Source organism: Carassius carassius, chromosome 46 (assembly GCF_963082965.1).
Source record: "Carassius carassius chromosome 46, fCarCar2.1, whole genome shotgun sequence".
In the NCBI taxonomy this organism is placed as follows: domain Eukaryota; kingdom Metazoa; phylum Chordata; class Actinopteri; order Cypriniformes; family Cyprinidae; genus Carassius; species Carassius carassius.
In genome coordinates this window covers 17,294,041-17,321,163 of record NC_081800.1, presented here as the reverse complement: position 1 = coordinate 17,321,163, position 27,123 = coordinate 17,294,041, and the positions used below count along the sequence as shown (strand labels likewise).

Sequence of the window (27,123 nt, the reverse complement as noted above, 5' to 3'; positions counted from 1 at the left end):
GCATTTTGTGTGAAAGCAAACACGTCCCGGGATTGATTCCGGCATTGAACCCGGGTCGGGGACCTAGTAACATTGCGGGTTCGACCCGGGACGAGTGAAGTGATGACACGCGTTATCGCGCGACTCTTTTACCGGCTGTTTTGAAGGAAGACAAAAAAATATGTGCAAACTGTAATGAAACAGAGATCAGTTAGTTCCTCACTTTCCGCGCTGACGCCGAGATCGTTCGCTTGCTTCAGTGAAAGTATAACGTGCCTAACGTTTTCGACTCATACATTACACGTCACACCCTGATGTCACGTGTCGTTACGGGATCTTTACGGGTTGTGTGTGAAAGCACGCACATATTCCGGGTAATCACTGGCAGTGTGAAAGTGCAAAATCTAGCGACCCGGGAACAATTGCCGGAACACTTTACCCGTGTATTTGCCGGAATGGCAGTGTGAAAGGGGCTTTTGTTTCTTCAGTAGAATACAAATACAGTAGAGAGAGAAAAAACCAAACAAAAACAAATAAAACCCTACAGCTCGTGACGATACATAGATGTGTAAAGATGTGTAAAGTAGTCTGACAGCAGCCAGTGCTCCACACAGAGATCTGATCTCACTATCATCCAGTCTGTTTGGAATAACATGAAGAAACAGAACAAACTGAGACCTGCAAAGCTACAGTACTGTGCAAAGTTTTAGGCACTTGTGTAAAAATGCTGTAAAGTGAGGATGGCGTCAAAACTAATGCCATAAATAGATTTTATTAATTAACTTCTATTAACTAAATTAAACTTTTGGTGTGATCACACTATGCGTTAAAAAAACCTTTTGTCCTAGGTGCACTTGCGCATTGTTTTTCAGCTTTGCAGGTAGATTTCTTGAAGTGTCTTCGAGACATTGCCACAGTTCTTCTGGATTGAGTCTGTCTCAGTTTGTTCTGTTTCTTCATGTAATCTCTGACAGACTGGATGATGGTGAGATCAGAGCACTGGCTGCTGTCAGACTCATTGTGTAAACAAAAATCTCACTGGATTATTACAATTAATGGCAAAAATAATGTTTGGAAATGTAAGCTGATATTTACTACTGACACACTACAGCAAAAGATAGAAACAACTGACTTAAAAAAAACATTTTTTGTTGTTGAAAATACTAGTGGCCTAAGACATTTGCACAGTGCTGTATATATTGGTAGTATTATGATACTTTGATATTGCTCTTAGAGCCGAGCTATCAATACTGTTTGCTCTTTTCACAACTCTGGGCATTTCTTTGTAACTTATTAAAACAAATAAAAATGTTATAGCAATAACTGCAACTGTATTGTTATGAATAATAACAAATGCAAAAATATAACCCATCCATAAAAAATATTCTAATATTCTGATACGTTGCTCAAGTAACATTTCTTATTATAGTCAATGTTGCCCTGCTTAATATTTATATATATTTATATAATAATAATAATTCTCCTCAGGATTCTTTGATGAATAGAAAGTTCAAAAGAACAGACCCCCCCCCCCCCACCTCCTTTTTTATTTATAATTTTTTTTAAACAGAAGCTTTTGTATCATTATAAATGTCTCTGATAAATTGAATGCATTCTTGCAGAAAAAATCTTACTGATAACAAACTTTTAAAATTAATTCAGATTAGCAGATATGTGTTTAACGTTGCAGTATGAGGAGCATGGCACAGGATCTTTACCCTGTAAAACCACAATTAGACCCCACGAACTAGTCATTACAGACAGATCTCGAATCTTCCTTTTCTGTCCAAGAAACTAGAAAAGATAGTATCCTTACAATTATATTCCTTCTTAGAGAAAAATGGTATCTGTGAGGATTTCCAGTCAGGATTTAGACTGTATCATAGTACTGAGACTGCTCTCCTTAGAGTTACAAATGACCTGCTCTTATCATCTGATCGTGGTTGTGTCTCTCTATTAGTGCTATTGGATCTTAGTGCTCCATTCGACACAATTGACCACAACATTCTCTTGAATAGACTAGAAAACATTGCTGGCATTAATGGAAGTCTATAAGCAAGGTTCAAATTGTACTTATCTGACTGCCATCAATTTGTTGTAGTCAATAAAGAGGTATCATATCGATCACAAGTGCAGTATGTCATACCTCAAGGCTCAGTACTAGGGCCGTTACTTTTCATGCTTTACATGTTACCCTTGGGAGATATCATCAGGAAACATGATGTTAGCTTTCATTGTTATGCTGATGATAGTCAGCTCTATATTTCTTCAAGACCTGGAGAAACATACCAATTTGAAAAATTTATGGAATGCATTGTTGATATAAAAACCTGGATGAGAAGTAATTTCTTACTTAATTATAGGTTAATTATAGGACCTAAAAACTCTGCATGTAATTACCTAGAACACTATCTAAGACTTGACGGCTGCGCTGTCAATTCTTCATCATCAGTTAGGAACCTAGGTGTGCTATTTGATAGCAATCTTTCCTTTGAAAGACACATTTCTAGCATTTGTAAAACTGTATTTTTCCATCTCAAAAATATATCTAAATTATGACCTATGCTCGTAATGTCAAATGCAGAAATGTTAATTCATGCTTTCATGACCTCAAGGTTAGATTATCGTAATGCTTTATTGGGTGGTTGTTCTGCACGCTTAATAAACAAACTCCCGCTAGTCCAAAATGCAGCAGAGTTCTTACTAGAACCAGGAAGTATGACCATATTAGCCTGGTTATGTCAACACTCCACTGACTCCCAATCAAACATTTTATAGATTTTTTTTTTTTTATAGATTTTGATATTGCTCTTAGAGCCGAGCTATCAATACTGTTTGCTCTTTTTTAAAAATCTTGCTTATTACTTATAAAGCCCTGAGTTGTTTAGCACCTCAGTATTTGAATGAGCTCTTATTGCACTATAATCCTCCACATCCGCTGCATTCTCAAAACTCAAAATTTGATAATAATTAGAATATCACAATGTCACTGTAGACACCAGATCCAGTCTGTATCCAGATCAGATGGTCACAGCAGTCACCCGGATCCAGCCCAGGTGGTGGATCAGCACCTAGAGAGAACCTCTACAGCCCTGAATGTCATCGGAGACCAGGACAACTAGATGAGCCCAAGACACAGACACACAGGCAAGACCTTATCTCCTAGACCTAGACAGCCACCAGGACAAGACCACAGGAAACAGATGATTCTTCTGCACAATCTGACTTTGCTGCAGCGTGGAACTGAACTGCTGATTTCGTCTGGACAGAGGAGAACTGGCCCCCCGACTGAGCCTGGTTTCTCCCAAGGTTTTTTCTCCATTCTGTCACCGATGGAGTTTTGGTTCCTTGCCGCTGTCGCCTCTGGCTTGGTTTGTTGGGGACACTTAATTTCCAACGATTTTGTCGACTTGATTGCAAAGACACTATTTAAACTGAACTGAGCAGGATGATGACATCACTGAATTCAATGATGAACTGTTTTTTTGCTTTATTGACACACTATTTTCCTATTTAATGCTGTTCAGCTGCTTTGTTACAATCTGTATTGTTAAAAGCACTATATAAATAAAGGTGACTTGACTACTAAAAACATATTTAAGAAGTCTAGTGCATTTTAGTAAATGTTTAATGTTCCATGTCTGAAAAGTGTTCACAGATAATGGGATATTAAAGTTTGCTCTTTACAACTGTGTCATCATCAAACCAAAGTCCATACTGATGCAAACACGGAAGTCCATAGGTTATTATTTTCTGAAAGTGAATGATTTCAATTTAAAAACCATTATGCTGTGATCTATTGGATGGATTCTTAAATTTTTTAATGACTACCATTTTATAGGAGTCTTCTAAAACAATCTGGTATTTGAATGAAGCTTGATCTCTCAGTTCCCGCAGGTAAGAGAGCAGTGAGCTGTGTGATTTTATAACTTGAAAGCCAGTGATATGGGTGATATGAGAGAGTGAAAAGAGAGATTATCAAAAGCATAAAACCCAAAAAATGCCAATTATGTCATTATTTACTCGTCCTCATGTTATTCCAAACCTGTATGACTTTATTTCACCAAAGGAGAAAATATATACCCAAAATGTGCTTTTCTTGTTCATACAGTAAATGCTGACCAATGCTATCAAGCTCCTAAAGGAAAAGGCACCATAAAAGCAATAAATAAAGCAACATTCCATGCTATATAGTCTTATAAGATAGATTTACATGAGAAGCAGGTGAAATTGTTACTATTTATTTAAAAACTGCATGAGATTCACCTAAAATGCTTGTTCTTAGACTTTATTATTAAGCACTATTCGTACTCATGTTATTGGCTAAACTTTTAAATTATTGACTTTTTTTCAAGCTCCTGTGTGCAGCTAGAATGACCTTATGGCTAAAAAGGTCATGATCACATATGCCTTGTGGGCAATGGGTGGCCCACTTGGCCTTCATCACATTTATCTTGGCAGAGACAGCCATGCTCTTCTTTGGATACTAACTTTTGGAGGTTTTGGCATTGGCTGGACAAGAGACTTCTTCCGTATCCCATCGTATGTGAACGAGGCCAACCATGCAGCAGAGAGAGCCCCCGTTAGACGTCCACAAGCCACTCCACCACCACCTGTAGGCCTGATTCGGTTCGCCGGTCAGATTTGTGTTGGTATTTACTTCGGCTCTGTGGCTTTAATAAGTCTTAGTTCTCTTAGCTTCTTCTACTTCCTAGTGCTGCCACTGAGCGTAGCTACAGGTATTCATCTGGTGTCCTCTGTGGGCCAGCAGACCTCTGACCTTCAGAAGACCCTCATTACGTGCATCATCACATCATCCATCTTCTATGGAAGCAACCTATCTCCTCTGCCCATCAGCATAGCTGGCAGTGTTACCGCTGCACAGCACAGCACGTTCAGACCTCAGAGGCTAGAGCCACTTGGTGAGATGCACTTTACATATGCACATTTTATGCATGTCAACCCATAGTGAATGTTCCAAGAACTTTGACTAACACTTTGGCAAGGCTCTCTGAAATGTTATTGCAGTAAAGGTATATAAGTTATTTGATCTCTATTTGGTTCTCAAATTGTTAGTGCAAAAAAGTTATTTATGCATAATGTACATGTGCGTTTAATTAAGCCAGTTTGTGTTAATCTTCCCAAGGGCCCCGTCTGTATCGTCTGAGTTTAGGTGTGCTGGCTTTCTCTGCTCCGCTGGGATACTGTGTTTTCCACAACACCACTGCCACATTATACTACATATCGGACTGTATAGCGACACTACTTGATTTCTTCTGGTTCATTCCGTGGCTCAAAGGACTCCTAGAGTATTTTTTGCTGTTGCCATATCGTCTGCTATGTGTCCTGACAGGAGGAGGTTTCTACGAGGAAACCTGGAGGAAGATGCTAGAAATAATTCTTAATGAGTATAGTAAAAAAGAAATGGAGGCTCTGAAGGTGAGTTCAGTAGTTTCAAGTGGTCAACTGTGTATAGAATATTTATAGGTCTTACTTTGCAGTGTTTTTACATATAATAAGGTAAATAATGGATTTTTTTATAATGGATACATTTTAATATTTTCTTACAATCAGATGCTATCACTGTCAGAAGAAGCATCTCTGGAGGAGGTCACTCGCAGCTATAAGGAACTGGTTAAAGTGTGGCATCCAGATCACAACCCGAAGCGGCAAGCAGAGGCACAGCAGATGTTTATTCAGATTCAGGAGGCATATGAAATACTTCTGAACAGACATAAGACAAAAAGGAGAAAATGATCTTCTTGGAAAGAAGTCACATAGGTTACTGTTTAAAAGTCACAAATTTAATTTTTACATACTTGAGAGAACAAAAGGATATTTTTTTCTTGATAAAGTCAATATGATGTAATAAACGTTAATTAAAAAAAAAGGTTTCTCATTTTTATTTAGAGAAGTTCTCCCTCGAGGAGGACGACTTAGGATTCTCTGCCATCTTGTGGTAACATTTAATCAATTGTTTTGCTACTCAGCGGTCTTCCACGGGGAGTTGGCGACCCCAAGGGGTTTTCAGTGGCACTGCGGGGGGTTGGGGGGGCGGGGGCACTGTCTATTATTATTATTTTTAGCAATTTATTGTAGGGAAAAAATGAAAATCAACAAAATGTATATAATAATGACAAAATTAAAAGATTATTGTAGATCTCAGGCTTCTGGAATGGATGTAGATTTGTAAGAGTGAGTTGATGTAGGAGGTTGCTGAGCCTGTGGCTGTACAATTTGCAAGCATCAATGACTTGAACTTTATGTGAGCTGCAACGGTAGCCAGTACATGGAGATAAAGAGAGCTGTGACGTGGGCCCTTCTGGGCTTGTTGAAGATCAGACATGCTGCTGCATTCTGAATCATTTGCAGAGGTTTGATTGCGCATGACGGAAATCCAGTCAGAAGAGCACTGCAGTAGTCCAGCCAAGAAAGGACAAGGACCTAGACAAGAAGTTGTGCAGCATGCTCTGTTAGCAAGGGCCTGACCTTTCTGAGGTTATGCAATGCAAGCCTGCAAGATTGAGCAGTTTTTGCAATGTGGTCCTTGAAAGTTAGCTAGTCATCAAAGATTACACAAAGATTTTTGACCGATGGTGATATAATTGTTGATGAACCTAGGATATGAGTAAATACTAAATATAGGTATATTATATATATACATAGCTATATATTTACTAGTTTAAATTAGTATGACTCTAATATGAAAATTAAAATCAAAACAGAGTATTATATGACTCTGCAATGTAGGTATCATAGCCAAGAATAAAAATAAATGAACGTGGAACTATATGCATGTTACTGTAGGACAGGCCTATATAACATCATCTACTACAATAATGATAATATTATTAATGATAATAATACGCACTCTTATTAAATTATTAATGGTTTTAGAATTAAGAATTTCGTGAATGTTGCCTATCATTTTTGTCACATTTTTAAATTCAACAAAATCCCCAAAACTAAACAAATATTAGGCCTGTTACCTTACATAGGGAAATTATTAAGTGTTGCTTTAATTAAGGATATTTGTATGTGTGACAAATCTTAGCAACACATCTGCTTTTAGGATGTCTTTTTTTATTTGCACACTAATAAAATGATTAATGGTTTTAGAATTTATAATATCAATACTGTGTGATTTGTTCTAATAATACGTTCAACGATTCTCACAAACAGACACATTTGACCTGTTTGTTAGAGTGAAGTGTTTTAAGTGGCTTAAATGAAAGAAGTAACGTAACGTTATTACTTAAGATAAATCATAGGAAAGATTTGTTTTTTAAATGTCACTACTACTGACACTGTAATTGAAATAATAACAACAGCATAATTAGTAATATAATTAGTCTCAATTGTCCAAATTATACGGTCACTTTTACTGACACACTATCGTCGAAAATAAATAATAATATAATAATAATAAAAGGTGGCGTTTGTAGCTTTTGCGTAGCTTTTTATTTGCTAACCTGTAGCATGAGGATCGATGCAATCGATAATCTCTCGCAATCGTGGATTTGAGAGGCGGTTTTCGGTTATAGGTTACTCGGGCCTGTATCCCAGCATGGGCCCGGAAGTTGTTTGGGGTTTCAGGTAAAAGATCCCGGAGATGTTGCCTTCGCCAGAGAAAACAAACGGCGCTTCTGCTGTATAAATATTGCAATCACAGTCGATCGTCAGGTAAGAAAATACTCACCGTGCAAAATCGCTACCGGTTATTCAGAGAAAGTGACATCAGATCAGGTAACTCTGCTCGGATTGGGAGGGTTTACACGGCTAGACGCATCTGTCGAGTACTGGGTGCCATAGCAACGCGAGCGGGCTCTCAGGAAACAAAATTCCGCTTTAGTTTGTCACATCTAAAGATCGACTGTATTTCACGACAGGAGGCTGCCGATTGGGTTGCGTTGTCAGCAACGGTAGTTCTTTCGTTTGTGAGTTAGTTCAGCGGTGTCTTTGCCTTATTGTGAGCTGTCACGTCTCGTTAGCTGGTTAGCAGCGGCTGCTAGCTAGTGCTGCTCTTAGACAGACAGGATTGACATTATTCTGCGTGCGGTCTGTCAGTCCTCCTCTGCAGCACGACGGTGCAGGAAAGTTACTAAACACACAAGTCTCGTGTACGACAGTCATGTTCTCGTCGTCAGGCGTTGTTTTGTTCTGTGATTGACAGACGAGGGCTGTTTGGATTAATGCGGTAATTAGACTCAGTGACAGCACTGTGAATTCATGAGACTTGTCTGTTGGAGCTGTCTGTTTTCTGTCTTAGACGACGCAAAGACGTATTACATTTCTGAAGGCCTGTTTGTTATTAGCTCATATGTTATTAAATCTTTATAAAAATTAAGCGGATATAAGATAATAGTCTTTAAGAGCCCATATTTATTCTAGGTTTAAAAGAATGAAAAAGTACCCAATGCCGTTTGTCGTCTAATTGCAACTGTCTACTGTCTAGATATTTTTATAATATCTGAATGTGTTTAAACTGTATCTTCCTCTGATCCTTAGGTCAGTTTTGACCCATATTAACCCCCCCAAAAATAATACAGTTGTGATACTAGAGATTCTAAGTCCTTCAGAATGAGTTTTTATCTGGTCCCAAAGAGTAGTACAATGGGGAAAAAACTCAATATTTTTAAACTAAATAATTGTCATGTGTCAAAAAAAAATGTTCAGGTCTCAGTGTGAGCCAAAAGTGTCACTTTCATGCTTATTTCAGTCGCTTTTAGGGTTTCTTTGTCTTTTAAAACACATTGCTTGCATATTATTTTGCTGTTAGTAAATGTATGGTGTATCTTTTTCTCTAGTTTATGTGTTTCATAATTCTATGTTATGACTGGAGCAGACAAAATTAGTTTATTTTGCATGTTGATTTCAACAAATACATTAATTCCCAGTGTTTTTAGTGTTGTTATTTAGTATAAAATATTACATCCAAGGGAGCTTTTACTGCAGGTGGTCTTTAGCCTAAATATTTACAATCATAAAGAACAGTACGTGTGAGGGTCTAAATTTGAGAAAATATGAAATATTTTGGGGTCAAATTTTATTTATAGATATCAAAAAAAAAATGATAATAATAATATATGTATATATATGTATATATGTGTGCCAATGCCACAGCTCGCAATGCCAAAGATTAAAAGCTTTAAAGTCTTAAAATTACAGTCCTTTTTTGATGGCAGACGTGTCAAATAGTTATTTTTATAAACAAAAACTTTTATTTCGTTACCAAAAGTGTTGCATTTGTTTCCAGTACCAAAGGCGACAGATAATATGTGGAAATTTCTGAGTAATGGCAAATCATAACAACCCCTGCATTTGCCTTAGTATCATGGTTGCTTTAGATGTCAGCCTGTGTTCTGATAGGTCACAGTCTAAAGGGAGGGTAGTTTCTTGCACACTACGCTTTCCATTTAAGACTAGAAATCTATAGAATGGACACTCAATTCAGCTGTTGAGCTAGAAATGAGATCTTGACCAGTGTGTGCATATAAATTATTCAGCTACTCGAACCGTTCAACCACACAGGAAAGGGAGATATAACGAACTGCAAGTGAACCAGTTTATTTTTTCAGTTGAAATCAGAAGAGCCAAAGATAAACATTTTAGCGTTCTTTTTGTGCACTGTATTATTGTATAATGTATCAATGCATGCACTTAGGATTCTTAAAAATGTGCTTCAAATTGTAAGTTGTTTTTTTGTAAGATGTGTAAGTTTTATGCCTTATCGAGTAATATTTTTTGTATGATTTCTCGGTACAGGCACCTGGTGTGATGATGAATGCTGACGATTGCAATGGCCGTTCGTACATGTCAGGTAAGGTGCCTTTATCAGGTCTTATTCTTTTGTTTTTTCTCATACACGTGCATGTAGCTAAATATAGTGGGTTTCAATGTCCATGTCCACATTAAAATCTTTTTTTTTTTTTCATTTCAACTTTTCACTCAAATTGTCAAACTGATATAATTTATAGTGGGACATTTGACTTAAATGTAAAAAAAAAAAAAAAAATTCCACAGACTATTTTGACCCCCTTTGTACATGACTGTTTCAATGTTTTCAGGTAGTGGAGATTCTTCAACAGAGCGGGAGTTTTTTGCAGGGGTCAGAGGACCCACTGTGAGCACACCAAACAGTCAACAGTCCTCACCCAGCCGCTCACTCAGTGGTCAGTATTTCTGTCCATTAAACTCACTTTTACATTTTGAATAATTTCTGCATTTGCCATTGATTTTACTGCCACGCACTGATTCCTGATTATTTCTACTCTGGAATGGATGGAATCATTTTCAGAGTGAATAAATGTACAACTTTCTCTCCATTCCCAGCTAACTCCATCAAGGTGGAGCTGTATAGTGACGAGGAGGCAGGTGGTGCTCCACTGGCGGAAAGGAGAGTTGGGGAGAAGGATGAAAGATGGAAAGATGAAAATGGTGAGTTGGCAGAAGATGGTGGTGTGGAGATGGTCGGAGGTACACGAGGGCAGTCTGGTAGTGGCTGCGGGGAGATGGCCAGCTCTGAGTCCGCATCCCCGGGTCCCATTCGGCTGCCCAATGGGAAACTTAAATGTGATATATGTGGGATGATTTGCATCGGACCCAATGTTCTAATGGTGCACAAGCGCAGCCATACAGGTAAGTGTTTCTTTACTTACTCTTGACAAAAAAAAAAGATCAAACTCTTTTAAAAATGCCAGCTTGAAGATATGTGGTGCTGTTTTTTTGGGCCGGTGGGAAAACTGGTAGTCTTGGTCTCTGTAGGTGAGCGGCCATTCCAGTGTAACCAGTGTGGGGCCTCCTTCACTCAGAAAGGCAACTTGCTGCGTCACATCAAGCTCCACTCTGGCGAGAAGCCCTTCAAATGTCCCTTTTGTAACTACGCCTGTCGCCGCCGTGACGCCCTGACAGGACACCTCCGCACCCACTCCGGTGAGCCTTTGTGGTTTGAGAGAGGCCATTTGCGAGAAATAAAGAGAAGGAAGGAAAGAGAACTTTGCTGCTGGAAAATAAATGGATGGAAAAGTGTGTGGGATGGAAAAAGCCTTTCGATTTGCCACGGAGCAGAAATTAATGTAGTCAAGGTCATTTTAACCTTTTTCTCCTTTAACGCAAGTGGTGATTATTTTGCTGCCTAGAACTTTGCTAAACTTCATTTTAAACCTGTTTCTATACTTATGGTTGTGCGAGCAGACTAATAAGTGTAAATAAGACCTCATCCATTGGTTATGTAATCAAGTTTTAGTAAAAGACAACAAAATTCAGCGGTCTAGTATGACATTTAGAGTATTATGAAAACAGGATATCCTGCTTGTGTTTTTGAATGATGAAGAGCATTTACCTGTAGTGCCTAAGGTCCTTTGAATGAGAATGCAGATATTCAGAGAAATGACTTTAGTAATGAATTTCTTCGAAATGACGCACATCTCTAAAGCTGAACGGACAGATGCGGTCTGTAGGTTTTCCTATTCTACAAACGTCATAGATGAGCAGCGTGTCATTTCGTTTTTGGGGAAATTGTGACAAGGGAAATTCTGTGGTCTGATAAATCCTGTATAAGTCATTACATTATTCATTTTTAATAATCATATTGGAAATATTAGTATATTATATTAAAATTTCTATATTGCAATTTAAAAAAAAAATCATTTTAAGTGGGTAACATCTTTTATTAGCCACAACATCAATACTGTATTAGTAATGTTCATGTTTCACCTGCAAAGCTGTGTGAAATGCATTCATGTTCTCTGTTATTTCAGTGTCCTCCCCTACAGTAGGGAAGCCCTACAAGTGCAGTTACTGTGGCCGCAGCTACAAGCAGCAGAACACCCTGGAGGAGCATCGTGAGCGCTGTCACAGCTACCTACAGAGTCTGGACCACCAGCCTGCTCGCAACACCCAGCCTGCACACGGTAATACCATATTTACTCACCCAAATGCAAGGGAGGTCAGAACTAGCAGTACTTTGGCATCAAGATGTTAAAATGCATGATCTCATTCTTTCTGGAGCATCAGTGGTATTCACTACTCAAGTGCTGTCTGACAGGCGGCTGCTTTTGAAAGCTCTCCAGTGTTATTGCATTCATGCTCTGTGAAGATCACAGCTGGTGATGTAGCTGCGTGCATGAACGGTCCAAAGCACTTCGTGATTAAAATACATGCTTTGGAAAGGTATAATTGTAAACACTGAGAATATAAACAGGTGGTTATGTGTAAAATATCACTGTGCTGTAGGGCTTGCAGTATGAGTTCAAATGTAGCTTATACCCGTCTCTTTTGTTGATGATATGCTTTTTTATTCTTATTTGAAAAACAGACCTGCTGTGTTAAATCAATATTAATGTATTGTAAGTTCATTAATAATCATACAGTTAATGCTCTGCTCTTAAGTAATTTATTTTACATTGGACTGTGTATTTATATTTTTAAATAAAGGAGTATTTTTTTAAATAAAGGAGTACGCTGCTGTTCAAAAATTTGTGGTCAGTGCAATTTTTCTTAAGGACAGATTGAATTGATCAAAAGCAACAGTAAAGACATTTGTAATGTTATAAAAGGTTTCTATTTTAAATAAATGTGAACGTTACTTTTGCAAAAGAACCCTGGAGAAATTGAATGCAGTTTCTACAGAAATACTAAGCAGCATTGTTCCAGGACTGTTTTCAACATTAATGATAATAGGAAATTATTTCTGAGCAACAAATCAGTATATTAAAATTACTGATGCCTGGAGGGATGACGAGGAAAATTCATCACAGGAATAAATTACATATAAACATATTATTAGTAAAATAGAAACTCTTGAATTTCACTGTAGTACTGATTTTACTGTCATTTTGATCAAATAAGTGCAGCCCTTGTGAGAGATTTCTTCCAAAAACAGACCCCAAAACATCTGAACAGTAGTATATATTCAATACCATATAAATAATTGCTGTGGAATCAAAAATGGTGTGAAATTGCACTGGTATTGGCTAACACCATTTTGAATACTATTCTATTATAAACATGCTTCTACATTGGTATTATGTTCAGGTGAAGAGTCCCATAACGTGGAGATGATGTCTGAACCCCTGATCCAGTCCTCCTCAGAGAAGATGACTTTCATTGACCGGCTGACCAATAGCATCACCAAGAGGAAGAGATCTACACCCCAGAAGTTTCTGGGTAAGACCATTTCTTTGAATACCTAAGTAGAACAGTGTTTCTGCTCTGACATTCCGGGTGAAAAGTTAGTGAGTTAGTGAATTGTTTACAGACTATACACAACAGAAAACATGTTTATAAAAATGTATGACCAAATCACTCAGGTTGTATCAGTCAAAGCAAATCTGTCTGAATCAAGGGCCAAACCATGATTTGGACTTCAATGTTTTGGTTTGGATGGCTTTTTCAGTGAATCGCATGTTATTATGTCTGACTCAAAATGAGCTGAGCACTCAAAATGAGCTCTCTTTGTACATTTTTCAATTGTTAAACATGCAAATTTGTAAGATTAGTGAAACTTAATTCCATCTAATTATTGACTGATTGTTAATATAGCAACATTTAGATAAATGTGGATGCAAAAGCTGCATTTATTTGATCAAAACAGATTTATATATATATATATATATATATATATATTTAAATTTTTGTAATGTATTTTGGTGATAACATAGCTGAAATTTCCCCAGCCAATTCTCCAGTGTATATGTCTTTAATATCACATTAATTTCTTTAAAAAAATATTACTGTACTCAAATTGTCTACAGTAGTGTGTGTGTGTGTGTGTGTGTGTGTGTGTGTGTATATATATATAATTTATTTATATCTTCTAATTCTTTTGCTCTGTTTTCTCAGTTAAGGTTTTAGAATTTTGCTGCAATGAATTAGATTTAGAAAAACAATGTTATAAAAATTTGATTGGTTATTGCTTTGGTTATTTCAGTGCAATCTAGTGGTTACTGAAGACCAATGATGCTCCTTGATTTTCTAGGTGAAAAGCACATGCGACTGAATATAGCCGAAGCACCTTATGAACTTGACCCAAATCCTGATAAAGAAGGGAACATGTTGCTTTCGCACTCCGAGGGTGACACCACTGCTTTAGCAGGCATGGGAGGACGTTTCCTGCGGGCTCAGAGAGGCGGCAGCAATGATATGGATCCTACCCACTCCCTGCGGATGCCTCCCCACTCCGCTTGCCTCTCAGAGTTCACCCCAGTCATCAGCTCCGTATACCCTCACATAACTCCTCTTGGGCAGCGTCTAAACTGTGCAGGGGGCATCTCCATGGGCCTGGCCGGGAGGGAGGCTGGCGAGGGTCATGAAGATGCGCCCTCCACCCGCAACCATGTCGCTTCGCCAAGCAACGGTTACCAAGATTCGACAGACACTGAGAGCATGGCGGAGGAACAGTGCGTCATCACCTCGGTGCCACCGGGAAACTTGAACCACCGTGGGCGAGAGCGGCACAGTCCTAGTCACGCCAAAGAAACAGACATGGAAGGGGACAGGGAGAAAAGGGTCCCTGGGGGTTTACCGACCAAGGCGAGTCCACGCTCGCCACCAGCGAGGGAAGCCATGCAGGTGGTGGACGGGGAAGGGCGGTCGGTGCGCTCCTTCCGCTGCGAGCACTGTCGCATTTTCTTCCTGGACCATGTCATGTTCACCATCCACATGGGCTGCCACGGCTTCCGCCAGCCCTTCGAGTGCAACATCTGTGGCCACCGCAGCCAGGACCGCTACGAGTTCTCCTCGCACATTGTCCGCGGAGAGCACCAGGTTGGCTGAGGTGGGCTTGTAGTTGGCGGAAGTCGAGACTGGGGGGGAGATGTACAGAGTTGTATGCTGCTTTGAGATGGCGTCATGGCGTCTAGTTTGGTCTGCACCAGATTGGGGTATATTAGCACTTGCTTTTATAGTTAATGGACATAATGTTTTACCGTCGAAGACTAATCGCTTAGGTACAAACATAAAATGTGCAATTGCATCCCGTGTTAGAGGATGTCAGGAGGATTCAAACGGGGGACAAGTTGCATCCTCCGATTGCACTCCCATACCAAGTCATTCATCGCAAGACGCAGCTGTTTTGCTTTAGAAGTGCCTTCCTTCCGTGGGGTTTATTTTAATCAGTTGAGAAGAGAAATTCGAGGTGTGAGATTAGGTCTATACTCATCTGTTCGGTGGCGTTTACATAGAGTCTGCCTCTTGAAGAGAGAAAGACAATGAACTGCTTTGGCGTCCAAAGTCTGGACTGTTTCCAGAGTGGTTTTCCAAAATTTCTGAGCCTGTTAAACAAGAGAAATCTATGCCTAGGAGTATTCACACAAACTTTGTGCTCTTTTAGGATACCTTGGTGGGACTGTTGAAATAAGGCGACTCAGGGAGGACATTGCTGACAGAGAGGGAATGGAGAGCAAGCAGCGTGAATTGCAAAACTGAGGCTGGAGTATTGGTATGTTAGCCATATAAGGAGCACAGACACATATTGCCTTAATGGTTGCTTTATATGAACCCTGTACAAGCTTGTTGTCGAATTGCACATGGTTTTTAATGCTGGACGATTCAGTAGGTACAGTGCAGCTTGAATTCGGGGAACTTTAAAACTGAGATGATACGGCACTTTTGGGTCAAATAGGATTTGGCTTAAGCTATGGCTCGGGTAATTTTATTTCTTTCTAATATGTATGTTGATGTTTTACTTGAGAAAGGAAATGAACTTGAAACATTTGCCTTAGTTTTTGAGTCTACAACCTCTGCCCTGAAGAAAAAAAAAACAAACACTTGGTTTCCTCGTGCCTCAGATCTTGATTGTCATTTCAAACTTTATCTCGACCTCACTTAAATGATGATAAAGAGTTTTTTTTAAAAGCATTTTTGTAGTATAAAGTCCCTGCCATCCATCCTTGGTTATGCTGCGATCACAGTGAGCCACATTATGTTTTTTAGATGTGGAGGGGGGGTGGGGGGCCTTAATGTTCTGGTGCAGACCAAACGCAGACCCATGTTGCATTCCGAGACTTTGATGACAAGTGAAGGGGAAGGGTTGTTACCTCAAAAGGAGGATTGCACTTTTTCTAATTCTGCTTAAATGTGAGTGTTTTGCTGGGGCTGTTGGGAGGGTTTCGGACAGACGTGGCGGCACGGGGGTGGGAGGGGGATTTTATTCAAAGGCTTTAGGGGGGGAAGGCACAGTATTGGCTGGTAACTGAGCTTTGAAACATAATCCTTTTTTTCTAAAATTGCGCTATTGCACTGATTTCTGATAAAAATGCTATTTAGAGAAAACAAGAAACAATTTGATACGAGAACACGTTGGTTATAAAGACCAGATGAACAGTGTGGTGTTTTTAAAAACAATTCTATAAAGGCTATTTTCCTAATAATAAAAGGCGTCGTGGTCATTTAAGGATTCAGAACTGAACATTTTCTCCTCGTGTTGTAAAATTTGGTGCTTGGATGTTTGTGTGACTTCTGCCCTCGATATTGGACTTGTATTCTGTACGCTTGTCCTGTGTGGTCAAGTCCTGAGTTCATGCATACGGTACTCTCGATCCCCACTGAGTACGAACGAACTGCTGCTCGATTTTGAAGGAAAGAACTGAAATGTTGTCGTAGAGGTACTTACCGTCCTGCCAAGATATATCATGGCATGTTTTATCAGTGGATCTCACTTGCACAAACTGAGACAAAACGAAAGCACCAATGAGTGAATTTTGAAGATTCTCGAAGATTTGTTTTGTTTGATTGCTTGTACATTTTATCACCTTTATGTGACGTGGGCTATGGTTAAGGGTACTTGGATGTTGTGGCATGTGTGTATCACTTGACCTTGGAGGTGGTCAGCTGTTTCCTATACTTGCTTATGTGTAATCCACTGACCCTACATCTTACGGTTACTTTTAAAATGTTTGTAGGCCTCGTAATGCGTATGCTTGAATTCACTCCGGTGCAAGCCTACGGAGTACATGAATGGTATGAATGGATCAAAGAAGTTAGATCAAATCCAGTATTTACAAAGGTTAGTTAAGGACTTTGCACCCTTCATAGACTTTTCTGCAGACATAAATTTATTAACTTGAATTATGGCAAAAACCATATATGACACAATGCACTTAATGGTCAAAAAGAAATTATTTAATGAATTCTACTGCGTGTGTGAATGGGGGAGGTTGCATGTGTACTCGTTTGTTTGCTGGGGTTCTGCAACTGTTCTGCTTGTGAAATACTGGCTGCAATTTTCCCTATTTCGTCTAAACCAAACCCAGCTCTTTTCTGCACCATTTCATATTTCTTATCCCCAAGGTGTGAGGAGCTCAATATTTTTAAATGAACTGTGAAGCAACCATAATGAGCAGCAACTGAGAAAGAGAGACCTAGCATTTTGGGGGAGGCAGGGATCAAACTCTGTCATTCTAGGGTTTTATCCCTGTTCAATGTTTTTAAATATTTTGTGAGAAAAAAAAATGTATATGACAAAGAAAAACTCTTTACCTCAAATTTGTTAGAATATAAAAAACTGCCTCATGTTCTATAAAAGGTGTGTTGGTTTCAAGAGGTATTGTTTATTTGATCTTGTTTTTAAGGAGTGTAACCCAACTTTAAGTTGAAGTAATTTTTCATGTCCAATAAAGTAATATTTGTTGTAACTTCTGTCCGCTTACAACTCTAAACACTTGTTTTCTAGTTTGCCTAATTTATGTCTAATTTTGTGTATTTTATGTTTAGTATTCTTTTGATTGTATTGTTCAGTATGTTAAAGGGAAGGTGGACATTTAAGGTGGCTTATGTAGTGCACTTAAATAGTTTTGCTGTATCAGATTAATTTTGAAAAGAACAAATATTCCATGCAGTCTCGGTTAAAATAAGGACAGAACCATGACTTAAAAAAAAGTTCTAGTATGTATTATAAATTACTGTTCTAATAATTATTTTCTCAGTTGTTCCAACTTAATTGCAGATATTTCACTATTATTAATATTCTACTATTGTATTTATTAGTGTTTTTAATGTTTTTATATTTTCATTAAAAAATTTTTTGAGTCTTTATTAGTTAAGATGTTAATAGTTTGTTAACGAGAATACTAATAGTGTTTCATTATTATTTACTACTAGTACATCCATCTTATTTGAAGTAAAAATATAAAAGATTTTATTTGTAAAACAAATATTATTAACACTTCTTACATGGACAAACAATGAGTAATGTATTTTACAGCATTTATTAATCTTTAAGTTTATTGTTCGGACTGCTTTAATGTTAACATATACAACTTTAGATTTTAAAACCGTTTTAGTAAATGTAATTAACCATTAAGATTAATAAATGCTGTAGCATTATTGTTCATAGGTAACTAATGTAAACTAACAGTGGTAAAAGTTTTAGCAAAACTTCACAATATTTTCCTTTTCAAAATGCACTTCAGTAAGTGTATTGAATTTTGTCCTAAAAGTAGAAATGAGGAAAAAAAAAAAAGTCTAATTCATTTGACTATAAAAATTTAGGGTTTTATTTTCCCCATGTAATCTTTCCCCATGTAATTCTCAGAGTAAAACCAAACTTAAGTACACAAAGTAAAGCAACATTTTTAATTTGAGGGAACACATACAGAAGAACATGCTTTTAATTTTAGTCCACTTTATTTCCTTACATAAAAATGTATGCAAATATCTCCAGATCACATTGGTTTGGGAGGGGCTCTTGGGGGACCACCCTGAAAGAAAAAAAAACATCAGTTAACTTTGTATTACATATTAAATTGGTATTAAATTAGCTTGTTTTATAATTCCTAACTGCTATCAAGCACAACACATGATTATGTTCTTATTGAAAGTGGATGTTGATGTAAGACTTACAGCAGGCCTGAAGCGTGGAGGAGGGGTCCGGTCCTTTCTGGCCTCACGAGAGCGGTTCCTCACCACTTTGCTGTGGATGGCACAGCTGACACAGTAGTGCAGCTTCACGTACAGTTTGGGCAAAATGTAGGCTGTAGAAGGACAAAGAAACAAGTTTGATAAATTCTTTAACAAACCTCTGATTGTTCCCACTACCCAAGAAGCCTAGTATCCCGACTTGCTAAAAACAAGTGCATTAACTCACAGTCAAACACACTGGCTTCAGAGATGTCCCTAACAGCTGCAGCCTCCACAATATTTCTGATGACAAACTTCTTGATGGCTTTGTCCTTAGGGACACACCGGGCACAGTTTGTGCATCGAATGGGCTGGACATGTCCACGTCCTTTTTTGGCACGACCATTATTCCTCCTTTTCTTAGTCTAGATTAAGAAATAACGTTACAGTTGGCACTGGTTTATAAATGACAAACTTGTTTAATCATAAGCTTATAAAAAAGGTGTTAGATTTATGATTAAGTTAAAATATACTGGTAACCCAAGTCTCTTTGTCGGTTACTCCATTGTAGGCGTTTACATACTTGATTTTTATAATGTACATCTCGTGTATTATAGTCTATAGCCTAAAAATCTCCATCACTCATCCGGGCTTTTAAAACATAAATAATTAAGATAGTCGTTAGTTGTGTACGTTACCATATTTTAAAGCTTAACATAAGCAGTTTAAAGTCAAGATAAATGTCTTATAAATGCTTGTTACGAGTTTAAATGTACATGCGTTACACTTCAGCCGTAGTATCGCTTTAATGACTTCATCTGAACAAACAGGAGTAACGTTAGAGTTTATCTGTACGTAGTAACAAAAAAAAATCCGATATGTAGAACCAGTGTAAAAACCGCACTAACTCTTTCTCATAAACACATTATGAAGCACTGGCCTCTGTCTGAACGATTGTTAAACTCACCATCTTGTTTCAGAAAAGCATGAAAGAGGACCGGAAGAACGTTTACGTCATTTATATAGAGCGGAGAGCAGCCGGAAGTCTCTGGGTAAGATAATAAAAGGCCCAAAGATTTTAAAGGAATAGAATATCGTTTAATTATGATAGATATTTCTGGTCTGGATCTGAATTGGTGCCATTTAGAGATTTACAGTAAAAAAACTTCCTGAAGTACATTGCACGGATTGCAGCTGATTTATAATCATCTCGGTAAATCCAAACAATGCAAGATAAATTCGTGTTCATACATTTTTTGGCGCATTAAGGTTTCCACTAGATGTCAGTAAAGGATTCGTAATACTTTCCTGCAGAGACCTATACTTGAGCGTCTCTCCCAGACCCAGATGCTTTTGTCAGAGTTTAGAATAAGTTAAATTAATGGTCATCCACTTAATGGTATTAGCAGCCAAGCACTGAAGAAGTTGCCATGAATTGAAAATTGAGACATTCCAAATGTAGAATCATTGAAATACCCATATTTTTGTACCACAGATCTAAATATTTGTGGGGACGGGTTCTCTTTGGTGCACAGTTGATTTCTTCATGAACAGTTTTGCTGTCCGAAATACCACTGTCAATTCAAGATCAACTCACACCTCTGTATGTGGCAGTGTTGTCATTTCAATGAGGGGGATTTCTGAGATGATGGACAATAATTGACAGTCGGCATAATGGCATTCTGAAATGTCCTCTGCTTTGCTTCTGGAAGTGATTATAGAGTTGGATTGTGGAGTGGAGTGTTGGTGAGAGGTGGGGGCAAAAGAGGGAGGTGTTCTAATGCAAGCAGCTCTCAACATGTGTGTGGAGTCTGGAAGAGTGGATGTGTAGCTCCTGCGGTTGACTGTCCCCTGTGTCACTGCACTTAAGGAGCTGTTGCAGAGAAAAAATTTCTTCTTTACAGGGTAGCTGATGGGAACTGAAGAGATGAAACCAGGCCTCACTGATTCAGAAGTGCATGCAGTCATATTTACTTCCACTACCTTGTTGAAAGAACCAACACATGTTGGTTAGGTATGTTTTGAAGTATGGAAGCTGGTTTGAGCTGGTTAAACCTGGTCCTTAGTTGGTCTTGGGCTAGTTTAAGCTAGTTCTGAGCAGGAGCTAGTTGCTCAACAAGTTTAGGAATAGCTAAAGACCAACTAAGGACCAGCTCAAACCATCTGCCATGCTACAAAACATAACCAATGAGCATATGCTGTATTTTTTTTTTCAACTGTAATATTGTTTATCTTTGACCTTGTAATAGTATGGCATTTAAGATGTCCATTTTAGCTCTGGGACTTGAGGGAAAGACTGCTGAATTTAAGATATCATGAGAGAGAAAAGGGAGAGTTGGGGACAGAGGAATGTGTCAGTGTTCCTGTAACCAGTATGCCCCTAAACTTCAGCAAATAAACATTCCTCTGTTCATGTGTCAGAGTTGAACACTTACCCACTGTTGCTGTAAAAACAGAGCCAATAGTTAAAACCTAAAAACCCAATGCTTTTTCCTTTGTCGTAAACAACCCCCCCCCCCCCCCCCCCCAGTGGATTTCATTCAGACAGTCAAACTACTGATAACTGTTTTTTTCTCTCTCCAAAACTAGATAGGATGGAAGTGCATGAAGCACTGTAAATAAACTACAGTATATGATTTGCAGCTCCACAGGCAACTTGTGTGATCATTATGCTGGAAGATTTTTAGGTAGGTATGATCCAGTTAAAATTTATACTTATTATGTGGCTTTTTGGGATACTTGATTCTGATTGGTTAATCACGCCATCCAGGGGTCAGATATTTGTTAATATTTAGTCTGTTTTGTTGCTTGGCCAACTGTTTCATACATTGTAATGTTTTGAGGTTAAACAGGTAAAATATACATAACATAACATATTTTCTGTCCATGTATTTTTGATAAGTAGCAACACTGCAAACAACATTGGACCCCATTGACATTTATTTATGGAAAAAAAACACTAATATTTTCTTTTGCGTTCTAAAGAAGAAAGTTTTGAAAGTTTGTAATGATGTGAAAGTGAGTAAATGATGACAGAATCATAATTTTTGAGTGAACTATCCCTGTAAAACATTTGTTTCTGAGCCAACATTAACAATTCACAATTTTCAGTAATCAAAAAATAAATAAATAAACAGGCACCATTATTTAACCTTTATCTCTGTCATCATGTGGTTGCAGAATGTGATTTAGCCTGGCTGGAAAACAGACCTACTGAGAACCGTCTGTCGCCTCAATAGACTAAATTAAGAGGTCATGGTTCATTGTGTCGATATTGCCACCTAAATCATTACTGCACCAGGCCCGTTCGCCCACACACACGCCAACATATACACTTGCACAGGTATACAGATATTATTTCACACAGACTTTCTTCCACAGACTTAATGCTCAGCATAAGCAACAGACATCAGTCTAATGGTTTATAATACTCACCCTCATTCCACAGAAACATCCTCAGAAAAGATGTAGGTTTAAGAGTGCATGGCTCCTGTTTCTGTAGATATAGACTTTTTATCCACTAAATAATGTAAAATTCTCCTTCTACACAATTATTAATGTCAATCCTTTGTTCTTTTAAAAGCAATTTTAGGTGTGTCAGAGCTTCTTGATTAGTACATTTTTAAATATTTCTTTTTGAAACAGGATATTTGAATGGACATATTGAAAGATCTTAGTTACATCACAGCTATCAAACATGATTTGCTATTGCCACTGCATTCATAAGCAGGTTATATATTTCACCCAAAAATGAAAATTTGCTGTAATATTAGTGACACCCAGGCCATCCAAGATGTGTTTGTTTACTCATTAGAAAAGATCTGGAGAAATTTTGCATCACATCACTTGTCACACCAATGGATCCTCTGCAATGAACGGGTGCCGTCAGAATGAGAGTTTAAACTGCTGATTAAAAACATCACAATAATCCACAAGTAATAGAGCACCATGTGTGATATGCAAGAGAAAACAATATATTATGGCCGCAAGTTATACATTTATTAAATCATTGTTTTGTTTTAGGTAAATCAAGATAAATCACATTATATAAATTTTCGCTTGTCTTAAATTAAATTCTTCAACTCTTAATTTATTGTGACAATATCTACAGTATATTCTTATATATAGACTAAAAGCCATAAAACTCTTTGTAGGTATTTTGCAAAATGTCAGGTGTTTTTTGTCCATATTATAAAATTCATAAGGCTCCGGTGTTGTTTTGCACCCTACAGACTTTCATGGGCAAAAACAGTTGAAGCATTTTTAAAAACATCCGCTAATGTGTTCCACAAAAAAAAAAAAGTTATACAGGTTTGGAATGACATGAGGGTGAGTAAACTATCCAGTTAAATGAAAGTAGTAGCTCATATGAATCAAATCAAATAATCTAGTAGGTCAGTGATCATACATTCAATCGCATTATGATTTCTATACAATGATGCCAACTAATGCCCTGTCATCTTTAACATTGCTTCTTCTCAGGGAGCAGTTGCAAGGCAGAGTACGAGTGAATGATGGAGATGTTACAAGACTAGGGCTTTTGTGATGTGAGATGGCAGTTTCTCTGGAGCCACCATCTGCTGAGAGGGTCATGCAGCATGTAGAGTTCACATCTCCTGGATTCTGCCTGCTTCCCAGCTGCCATGCCCAGGCACTCCGAAATCCACACACAACCGCACTTGCACACCTCATTATTATCACACATACTCGCAGACACCCATAATCCCAGGCATGCTGTGCTGCTGAAACCATTCTCATCAGGGCTGACACTAAAGAATGTTGGGATTCTTGTCTTGAGGTACCAGAGTTTGTGCAGAATCCACACATTCTGTTGAAGCCATGCGCCCACACTACATCAGCTCTGCATGTGACCACTGCTCCACTGTGCTCTATTCAGCATGGTGACCCAAACTTTGCTCACATTCCATAAACTTTCTTTGGCCCATTTTGCCCGGCAGCCCGTACCTCAACCCTTTCTACATGACCCAAGCTAGAGGTGGGAAAACAGTCTTCTGTATTTTTTAGTAAAAGCTGCTTGTCACAATTTTTTGTGGTCCATATATCATGTACCTGTTTTCTGTGCTGTGACTCTTTTCTTTCCTTGGATTGAAAGTATTCGCTCTACAACAACATTGCTTGGCCAAACTCTTACTCGGTCCAGCCCTGTGAGGATTTGTTTTGGTTTTTTTTCAAGTGATTTAATTTTCTGCCATTATTCTATTAGCTTCAAACCACAAGTGGAAGGTTACGTTTCTCTAAGCTTTACACAGCCCCTCAAGGGCACTTATTAAATTAAAACTGTATTGCTCAGCTTTGGAAAAAGAGCAGACCGCTCCAATGAAGAAAAACTGCAATTCATAAACTCTTTCGACCATGTTACTAAATAGAGATGTACAGTGTTAATGAGTTTTCAGCTTGTGGTTGCATATATCATAATCTGCGACTCTGAATTTGTGCTTTTTTTTGACTCTGTCGTTTGCATATGTCCATCATGATCCTTACTGGCATTGAAAGCAAAATGAATTTATGCTTTTAAGAGCTCTTGTGTTCTGAGATCCCTTTCCCAGCCTTCCTCCCTGCTTGCCGCCTGGCAGGCCCGTGTGTCAAAGGTGGCTGCTGCAGAACAGACTGTGGGAACAGCCGGTCAGCCTCCCCTGTCCCCTATTCCCTAACCAGAGGGGCAGCCATCAATCCAAGGCTGCTCGAACCCCTCCCGGGGCACACATCTCTGCAACCCACACACTCGCTCCCCAATAATCCGCGGAAGCAATTTCATCTCGACTCGGGTGGCGGCCCATTGTCGCCAACTCCTTCAATCTTTCCTAATTAACTCTCGCTTTGTCCCACATCCGAGCTTCTGGACTCATCTCTACGACATTCCGATCGGGGCCAGTCTTCACACTCCCGGGCAACCCTCAGACCCTAATCCCACTGTACCCCTCCCATCCGAGTATCTCTTTCCATTTTTTTTCTTTCCCCCAACCTGCTGATCACCTACTTACAGAGTTAGGTAGGGGCATTAACTCCTTGGGTTTTTTGAAAGAAGAGGGCGAAGGAGGGGGCGAGGAGGAGATGGCCAGAAAGCGACTCCAACCCAGACAATTAGAACAATGGGCCGGGCCTGTAGGGGGCTAACTCGCAGCGTCACGCCTGGACGGTGGGGTATTTTGTCGGTTTAATGAATTGTCCGTCAGTCCCTGGCTGCATCACAGTCCGTGTAGAGAGTGGACAGCAGGGACCCAGACACTAAGTCGGTATTTATTACATTGCCTTTGTCACTAATTGAGCTAATTATCAGTGACTCTTCAGCACTCCCACAATGACAGTAGCCCTCCACCCTCCGCCTCCCTCATCCCACCAGTGCCTGGGAATGCAGCCTGACTTTGCTTCTTTATCCCTCTTTTCTATCCTTCTCTTCTTATTCTAACTATATCTTTCCCGCTTTTATTAATGCTTTGTATTTTAGCACTGTTTTGCCTTGTAATGCACCTGCATATATCCAGAAACTTCCTGTAAGGTCGAAGATCGGTTTAAGGTTTACATTTGTTATTTTTAGTTTATTCATTATTATTTCCCTTTCATAGGGAAGCTTTTCTGGTTATATCTTTTGGGTGTGTTTTATTTATTTACAGCCCACAAGGCTATGCTTTTCAAAGTTAATCTATTGCAAAAAAACTGATTGTCCTAAACTATCAGTCAAAATTTTGAATAATTTTGTTAATATAATGATGTTTTGGAAGAAGTCTCTTATGCTTAACAAGGCGGCATATATTAAATTAAATAATATTGTGATTTCTTTTGCCATTTAATCACTGTTTTCTATTTGAATGTGTTTTAAAATGGAATGTATTCCTTTGATGGAAAAGCTGATTTTGCAGGGGCTATTAATTCAGTCTTCAGTGTCACATGGTGCTGATTTGATGTTCAGTTCTTATTGGTACTCAATTATTAATGGTTCTTAATATTATTCATCTTGAAAACTGTTTTTACTGCTCAGTATTTTTGGCTCAGTATTGTTTTTAGGATTTTTTTATGAATATAAAGTTTAAAAAGCAGCATCTAATTAAATTGGAATTTAGAAATCTTTTGTAACCTTATAAATGTCTTTCTTGTCACTTTTAAATCAATTCAATGCGTCCTCTTTTTGTAAAAGCCTTTTTTTTATTCGTACTTACCCCAGACTGTATCCTGTATCAAGGTTTCCACAAAAATATTAGGCAGCACACAGTTTTCAACTTTGATAATAATAAGAAATGTTGCTTGGGTACCAAATCAGCGTATTAGAATGATTTCTTAAGAATGGTGTGACACTGAAGACTGAAGTAATGGCTGCTAAAAAAATTCAGTTCAGCATCATAGAAATAAATCACATTTTAAAATATATTAAAACAGAAAATAGTTATTTTAATGTGCAATAATATTTTGCAATATTACTGTTTTTACTACATTTTCATGTTTCATGTTACATGTTTCAAAAACATTACCAAATCATAATTATTTAAAACTTTTGACGAATAGTTTATATAATTGAACATATTGTACATAGAAGTATAACATTTACATTTAAGCTTTGTTTCAGTCTATTTTTTAGTTTTAAATCTTAGTTTTTCTTCTTTTTTTCTATCAATTATCTTTGAGTTATCTGTGAGTTTCATTCTGTCAGCATTCCAGATCCTATTTTTCTTTTTTTCCCTCCGATCACTTTGCATTCTGGGATGCAGTTGTGACGACGGTTGTGGTGCAGCGCTCCATCCTGCTGACCTTCAGTGGCCCTGTGATATGTTGCGGTGAGTGAGAGAAAGAATCATTCTGCCTTGGTCCAAACTCATGTGGTTGCACTGGTCTCACCAGCAGGGCGGGGGCAATGCAGCCTGTAATTATTTTTAATACCATTCTTTATTTTATTTCTGATATTAAGTGAAGCAAAACCTCTAGTGTCGTGAAAACACACCAATTTAACGCTGTGTTACGCTGCTGCCCAAATTCCCTCAGCGGTTACTGTGGATTCAGGGTGCATGACTGTTCGAAGAAGAGGGCTGCTCTTGTGCTTTTAGTGGTGGGAATGATGTTTGGAGGAACGGATATACTTGCACACTCACACTGTTGATTTTAGGTTAAGTGATTTAGACATACCCTGTCATAACAGATTGCGGTTCTGAGAAATTATTGATGGATCACAAATGTAGCTCTGGAACATATGGAAAGACAAACCTGTTATTGAACCCAAACTGTGAGCACTGTTAAGAAATGAGTGGTTCTCTGCAAACACAAATAATGAAAATATAAACTTTATTGTTCTATTACTCT

At 38.3% G+C, this 27,123-nt stretch overlaps 3 protein-coding genes and 1 long non-coding RNA gene across 6 annotated transcripts; 2 read left to right on the top strand and 2 right to left on the bottom strand.

The window, feature by feature from the left end:
* Positions 1–4,360: 4,360 nt before the first annotated feature.
* Positions 4,361–5,873, top strand: LOC132128846 (dnaJ homolog subfamily C member 22-like). The gene is made up of 3 exons (XM_059540212.1): positions 4,361–4,901; positions 5,126–5,418; positions 5,554–5,873. Exons 1-3 carry the CDS (start codon positions 4,361–4,363, stop codon positions 5,734–5,736), a joined length of 1,017 nt encoding a protein of 338 aa, XP_059396195.1. The 3' UTR covers positions 5,737–5,873.
* On the bottom strand, positions 5,231–7,787 carry LOC132128847 (uncharacterized). Its single transcript, XR_009428395.1, has 4 exons — positions 7,679–7,787; positions 7,452–7,598; positions 5,548–5,703; positions 5,231–5,367 (listed from the first exon to the last, which is right to left on the bottom strand). It is a non-coding gene; the product is annotated as an uncharacterized LOC132128847 (long non-coding RNA).
* On the top strand, positions 7,558–17,612 carry LOC132128844 (zinc finger protein Eos-like). Of its 3 annotated transcripts, none has more exons than XM_059540211.1 (8): positions 7,558–7,662; positions 9,745–9,799; positions 10,047–10,151; positions 10,312–10,617; positions 10,744–10,911; positions 11,739–11,891; positions 13,015–13,146; positions 13,958–17,612. In XM_059540211.1, the coding sequence occupies exons 2-8, from the start codon at positions 9,757–9,759 to the stop codon at positions 14,752–14,754; spliced, it is 1,704 nt and encodes a 567-aa protein (XP_059396194.1). In that variant the 5' UTR covers positions 7,558–7,662; positions 9,745–9,756; the 3' UTR covers positions 14,755–17,612. The 3 variants fall into 3 exon arrangements, with proteins under 3 accessions (XP_059396194.1, XP_059396192.1, XP_059396193.1); XM_059540209.1 differs by having other exon boundaries at positions 10,729–10,911; XM_059540210.1 differs by lacking the exon at positions 7,558–7,662 and adding an exon at positions 7,796–7,916 and having other exon boundaries at positions 10,729–10,911.
* Positions 17,613–18,584: 972 nt separating this feature from the next.
* Positions 18,585–19,919, bottom strand: LOC132129071 (small ribosomal subunit protein eS26). The gene is made up of 4 exons (XM_059540495.1): positions 19,784–19,919; positions 19,064–19,241; positions 18,820–18,950; positions 18,585–18,677 (listed from the first exon to the last, which is right to left on the bottom strand). The coding sequence occupies exons 1-4, from the start codon at positions 19,784–19,786 to the stop codon at positions 18,642–18,644; spliced, it is 348 nt and encodes a 115-aa protein (XP_059396478.1). The 5' UTR covers positions 19,787–19,919; the 3' UTR covers positions 18,585–18,641.
* Positions 19,920–27,123: the final 7,204 nt, after the last annotated feature.

Coding starts and splice junctions, on each gene's coding strand:
- LOC132128844 (XM_059540209.1), top strand. CDS start 9,757: ATGATGAATGCTGACGATTGCAATGGCCGTTCGTACATGTCAG. Junction 10,152..10,311: donor ACCCAGCCGCTCACTCAGTG/GTCAGTATTTCT, acceptor CTCCATTCCCAG/CTAACTCCATCAAGGTGGAG. Junction 10,912..11,738: donor ACACCTCCGCACCCACTCCG/GTGAGCCTTTGT, acceptor CTGTTATTTCAG/TGTCCTCCCCTACAGTAGGG.
- LOC132129071 (XM_059540495.1), bottom strand. Junction 18,951..19,063: donor TGAAGCCAGTGTGTTTGACT/GTGAGTTAATGC, acceptor GTCCTTCTACAG/CCTACATTTTGCCCAAACTG. Junction 18,678..18,819: donor CTCCACGCTTCAGGCCTGCT/GTAAGTCTTACA, acceptor TTTTTCTTTCAG/GGTGGTCCCCCAAGAGCCCC.
- LOC132128846 (XM_059540212.1), top strand. CDS start 4,361: ATGGCTAAAAAGGTCATGATCACATATGCCTTGTGGGCAATGGGTGGC. Junction 4,902..5,125: donor TCAGAGGCTAGAGCCACTTG/GTGAGATGCACT, acceptor AATCTTCCCAAG/GGCCCCGTCTGTATCGTCTG. Junction 5,419..5,553: donor AAGAAATGGAGGCTCTGAAG/GTGAGTTCAGTA, acceptor TCTTACAATCAG/ATGCTATCACTGTCAGAAGA.